The sequence below is a fragment of the Agrilus planipennis genome, unplaced genomic scaffold, assembly GCF_000699045.2.
Source record: "Agrilus planipennis isolate EAB-ADULT unplaced genomic scaffold, Apla_2.0 scaffold1559, whole genome shotgun sequence".
Taxonomy (NCBI): Eukaryota; Metazoa; Arthropoda; class Insecta; order Coleoptera; family Buprestidae; genus Agrilus; species Agrilus planipennis.
The window spans coordinates 1-6072 of record NW_020440210.1 but is presented as its reverse complement, the minus strand read 5'-3'; the positions used below and the strand labels follow the sequence as shown (position 1 = coordinate 6072).

The following is a 6072-nucleotide window of genomic DNA, read 5'->3' as shown; positions in this document are numbered from 1 at the left end:
AAACCTGGCAAAGTCCAGTCTCGTCTACAACAGATATCTTGTCCTTACTTTCAGTCATATCTAAACATCTTACCGCAGCGTGCACACTTAAAATTTTTTAAGATAGATGCTTTGGACATCAAAAATTAAGCAAATTTGCAATTAACTATTTGCATTACTCTTATGGAAACCCTTAAAATTCCCCTAATGAATAATGAGGACTTACTTGATATAATAAATTACCAGAACTCAATTCGAAAACCTGGCAAAGTCCAGTCTCGTCTACAACAGATATCTTGTCCTTACTTTCAGTCATATCTAAACATCTTACCGCAGCGTGCACACTTAAAATTAACAAAGGAAAAGAATTGTCCAAATAAATTTTCCAAATCTGAAACATGAAAATGAAATTTGAAGTTAAAAGAAATGACAATAAGTACTTGTCCATTTTTAAGTCCCGCGATGAGTCCCTCTTTTGAAGGGGGCCCACCTACAACTTTAATGTAACGAATTGTACTATCGAATTCCCACTCTTTATCCTTAACTCCTGTTAAGGACATACTTTGCAATTTCTTATCCTTGCACACTACTAAGTGTTCAGAACAAATTACAAGTAAACTACAGTCCAACTTTTGCGTAATTTTCTCTTTTACTCGATAATGTAAACCGTTGACATCCGCCGAAAATAATTCGTAAATAACAACTCGCTCTGATAACTGAACCTTTGAATAAAAAAAAGATAGAAAAGGATATTATTGCCACTTAAATTACTTTTAATTACCGCTAATCTATTTTTATATATCGCGATTTTCTTAATGAGATCTCTACATTTTATTTTGACCTTTTTCTCTGTTAACAAGTGTTGTATTATTACATCGGTCATACTTTCTCTAAATGCATATCGTTCTTTAAATAGCCCATGAACAGTATTAAACACAAGCTGGTAGTAAATCAGAGTACCATCTTGACAACCCATTACCTCAAAACAAACAATTTTAATTTACTTGAAATTGTTTCTATTTCCTTTCTGTACTTACAATATAATCTCCTGATGGATGTGAGGCATTACACCAAACCCAAGAATTTTGTTGGTCTCCTATCATTCCAAGCTTAATCCCATCTTTTGTATATAAATTGCAACACTTATTAGTACCACATATAAGTATATATTGTCCTGATGAAAAGTAATTAACTTTGAGTGCATCAAACCCAATGTTTCTTTCTTTTCCAATTATCTTTCCCCCCAAAGTATAAAAGGTGAGAGTTTTATTCCAGTCAGTAACACACAAAGTATCTGAAGGATCTTCTTTGTTTGGATTCCATGACAAAGCCCAAATGGGTGCACCATCAGGTCTTTCTATGTGACATTTTTCTTCTCCAGCCTTAATGAATATAATCATTGATATATATTAGCAACATTCAAAGTAATTTTTAATTTACCTTATTTCTAATTGATACAATTCCTGCACCCATACCTAAGGCTAAATATTGCCCATCGTTTGTCCATGAACACGAATTTATCCTAGCAGATACCTTATGTTTTTGAACTGTCTTCTGCTCAAGTGTCCAGATAGCAAAGTCTGACAAAGAGCATGAAGCTAATTGATGGGATAGGGGATTGTAAGCTACACATTGTATGGCATCACTGTGATTATACTTAAGAATAGCTTCTAACTTGTCAGACCATATAATAACACTTTTATCAGCACCTCCACTTGCAAATCTTTGACCATTTTTAGCATAAGAAACACAATACACTAATTCTTTATGTCCTTTCAAAGCCTGGATAAGTGATCCATCGGTAGTATCGTATACTAAAACTCTTGTACCACTAGCAACTATTAACTGAATTCCTTTAGGATCAAAACATAAATCATAAATGCTAAAAAAGGGTGTAATGCTATAATTTTAAACATATTACTTTAGTTTTCGATTTNTTAGACTTCATGGTGAGACAAAACCATTTGTTTGTCAATTTTGCCAGAAAGCATTTGTTAGAAGAAGTATATTGAATAATCACCTTCGTATCCATTTGATGGATAAGAAATTTGTATGTGAAATTTGCCAAAAAGAATTTATTCACAAACAGAATTTAGAATCTCACATGTACCTTCATTCCGAAAAAAAACCATTTTCTTGCGAAGTGTGTGGAAAAGGATTTACTCGTAAGCATCATTTCGCTGCCCACTTACTCATTCACACAGGGGAAAGACCCCACACTTGTCCAGTTTGTCGAATGCAGTTTACAAGGAGACACATTTTAAACTCTCATCTAAGAAAACACACAGGAGAAAGACCTTTTGTTTGTGAAATTTGTAAAAAATCTTTTGCCCTAAAGCAAACATTAACAAGCCATTACAGGACTCATTCTGGAGAAAAACCGTTTTCTTGTCATGTATGCCAGAAAGGATACAGCAAAAAAGAATATTTAGAAAATCATATAAAAAAAGTTCATAAATAACAGGCTGATAACATTATTGTAAAGACAGAATGTAACATAATAGATTTAAAAATTTCTTAATTGGTTGTAATCAGTAATTAGTTTTTAAGTTTTTAGCGTCAATTTAAAATTAGCGCGACATGACATGATAATTTCGTTGCTAAGGGTTGGTATTAATATTGGTTACTAAACTAACAACTTCAAATTAACCATAAATTAACATAACCTATAATGTTGATGATGGTGATATGTCCATTTTTCTTTGATGATTTGTTTGATTTATTCAGATTATAATCAGACTGAAATGAAAAGAAAAACTAAGCCTGCAAGCAATGACCATTTGAAATTATCCCAAATTATAAAGGACGTCCACAAAAACTTACGTGAAGATGCAAAACGTCTTGGAACACAAAAAGCTTGGATTAATCATTGTAAACAGGAGGAAAGCCTTTTAAGATATGCTCAAGCCATGAAAGAACTTGCAACAAGACACTGGGAAAAAAATTATAATAATAACTGTAAAGCAAAATCACGAATCAAATGGATTTATGAATATTGTAGACTATACTTTTTTGATGGGGAGCTACTGAGACAAAGACGTCGTGAAATAGAAATAGCAAGAAAAATTGTAGCAAATGAGAGTTGTGAACGTTATTTACTTGGTAGTTTCATAGATAGTAGTGAAGAGAACTTATTTGATGTCAAAAGTGAATTAGAAGAAAAAATGTACTCGGAAAGCAATGCAAAATGCTTAAAATTATTGGATGTTGGCAGTTGCTACAATCCATTTAATGAATTTCCATGTTTGGATGTGTTGGCAGTTGATATAGCTCCTGCCAGTTCAGATGTAAAGTGGTGTGATTTTTTGGAAGTAAATATAATAAATAAGAAACCTGATTTATCACAACATCCTATAAAGGAACTGCAGGACTGCAGTTTTCATATAGTTGTTTTCAGTTTGCTTTTGGAATACCTGCCAAGTCCAGAACAAAGATTAAACTGTTGCTTAAATGCATATAAAGTTCTACAACATGAAGGAATTTTGTTGATCATTACCCCAGATTCAAAACATGTTGGTTCAAATGCAAAAATAATGTTAACTTGGAGATTCATACTATCAGAAATAGGGTTTTCAAGGATAAAATATGAAAAACTCCCTTATTTACATTGTATGGCTTTCAGAAAAAGTATTAACATTAATATAGCAAAAAGGTGGGCTCAGCTGCAAGACAACGAAAAGTTTTATAAAAACATGTATTTATTAATTCACAAAAGACTTCACACTGGAGAAAAGCCATACTCATGCAGTGATTGTCAAAAAATGTTTGCAAGAAAAGAACATTTAGCTCTTCATAGGAGAGTTCATACTGGAGAGAAACCATATTCATGTAAAGCTTGTGGGAATAAAAGAGGAATTTGAACATTTACCAATTAAAGAATCAGGCGAATGTGTAGCTAATAGTACAAATTCAAAGAAAAAAAAAAGTAAAGCTAAATTACATTTTGTATGTGATATTTGTGGTAAAAAATTTACCAGAAGACCTAATTTGTTGATCCACAAAAGAATTCACACAGGAGAAAAGCCATATGCATGTAGTGTTTGTCAAAAAATGTTTGCAAGAAAAGAACATTTAGAGCATCATAAGAGGGTTCATACTGGAGAAAAACCTTATCCATGTAAGACTTGTGGGAAGTTATTTAAAAGAAAGTACCATTTGGATACTCATTTTAGAATTCACACTGGAGAAAGGCCTTATGTATGCACTATTTGTACTAGGGGCTTTACCCAGAAGCAAGGTTTAACTCACCATTTATTAATTCACACTGGTGAAAAGAACTTTTCCTGTGAAATTTGCAAAAAGGACTTCACCTTAAGAAATCACTTGACGTTGCATCTTCAAACTCATTCTAAAGAAAAACCATTTTCTTGTAACATATGTGGTAAGGGATTTATTAGGAGAGAAAGACTGAAGGAACATCTATTAGGTCATGGTGATGATAAGCCATTTTCTTGTGACATATGCGAAAAAAAGTTCTTAAAGAAAGAATATTTACAACTGCATCTTAGACTTCATGGTGAAAAAAAACCATTTGTTTGTAATGTTTGCCAAAAAGCATTTGTTAGAAGAAGTATATTGAATAATCACCTTCGTATCCATTTGATTGATAAGAAATTTGTATGTGAGATTTGCCAAAAAGAATTTATTCACAAACAGAATTTAGATTCCCATATGCACCTTCACTCTGAAAAAAGGCCATTTTCATGTGAAGTGTGTGGAAAGGGCTTTACTCGAAAGCATAATTTCGCTGCCCACTTACTCATTCACACAGGGGAAAGACCCCACACTTGTCCAGTTTGTCGAAAGCAATTTACAAGGAGTCACATTTTAAATTTCCATTTAAGAAAACATACAGGAGAAAGACCTTTTGTTTGTGACATTTGTAAAAAATCTTTTGCCCTAAAGCAAACATTAACAAGCCATTACAGGACACATTCTGGAGATAAACCTTTTTCTTGTCATGTATGCAAGAAAGGATACAGCAAAAAAGATTATTTAGAAAATCATGTAAAAAAAGTTCATAAAGAAGAGACTGATAATATTGTCATAAAAACAGAATGTAACACAGATTAAATAGTTCTTAAGGGATTTTTTTATGGATTGCAAAGCTATTTACTGAACCTAATGCTGAACTTAATAAAATTAGTAATTTTAGCGTTAAATTGAAATTAGTGCAATATGACAAAATATGCTGTGAAGGAGCATACTTTCTATACAGTAGAAAGAAAAGTATACCAGTAATTGCACAACAAAGTTTCCAATCAAGTTAGCTGATGAATACTGTAAGCATTACTTTTTTATAAGGGGAATTATTGAGACAATGATATAAAATAAGAATAGCAAGAAAACTTGCAACAAGTGTTGAAAGTCAACATTGAGAACATTATTTATGTGGTAGTTTCCTAAGGTGTAGTGGAAAAGCTTATAGGATGTTGAAAGTAAATTGTGTGAAGAAATGTTAAGTTTCTCAGAAAGCACTGTAAAATTGGATTTGGGTTGCTGCTACAATCCATTCAATAAGTGTTCTTGTTTAAGTGTGTTGGCAGTTGACATAGCTCCTACTAATTCTGATGTATAATAATGGTGTGTTTTCTAGAATTATATATAATAATTAAGAAACTCAGTTTAGCTTAACNATAAACGAGATCCAATGTTTAAGTGGAGAGTAGTTAAAATAGCTATATACTATTGGAGAAAGAAATTATTATTATTTAAATCAAAATTATGTATATAAATACTGTATATCATTAGTCAGATCTTTCTTGTTTTTTGATTATTATAATTTACAAATCACATTCCAGTCAATATGGAGGAGCTGCCTTTAAAAGTATAGGTTTTACATTTTCGTTACACCACTGAAATTTGCTTTATCACAAAAAATATATCCAACAAGAAAAATGTTCTATTTTACTTGTAAACAGTTGAACAATAAAATATGTTCTTACTTGCACACCAATACCAAGTTTTGGTCTAATCCCTTGGAAGTAAACGAGTTCTTGCACAAAAAAAAACAAGAGGCTTACAACCACAAGGGCAAATCACCCATATTGACTATTATGATCATTTAATTTGTATATTACAAACCTCCTATTA

At 32.0% G+C, this 6072-nt stretch overlaps 2 protein-coding genes across 2 annotated transcripts; one reads left to right on the top strand and one right to left on the bottom strand.

Annotated features, from left to right (window-relative positions):
• Window positions 1-9: 9 nt before the first annotated feature.
• Window positions 10-1538, bottom strand: LOC108743659 (intraflagellar transport protein 122 homolog; the record flags this gene model as incomplete). Its single annotated transcript, XM_018479240.2, has 6 exons — window positions 1420-1538; window positions 1017-1361; window positions 761-958; window positions 420-701; window positions 306-370; window positions 10-68 (listed from the first exon to the last, which is right to left on the bottom strand). Coding segments are annotated over exons 1-6 (982 nt in total), but the record flags the coding sequence as incomplete, so codon positions are not given.
• Window positions 1539-1923: 385 nt separating this feature from the next.
• LOC108743658 (gastrula zinc finger protein XlCGF26.1-like) lies at window positions 1924-4941 on the top strand (the record flags this gene model as incomplete). Its single annotated transcript, XM_025979614.1, has 3 exons — window positions 1924-2428; window positions 3642-3798; window positions 3830-4941. Coding segments are annotated over exons 1-3 (1683 nt in total), but the record flags the coding sequence as incomplete, so codon positions are not given.
• Between the last annotated feature and the right edge of the window lie 1131 nt (window positions 4942-6072).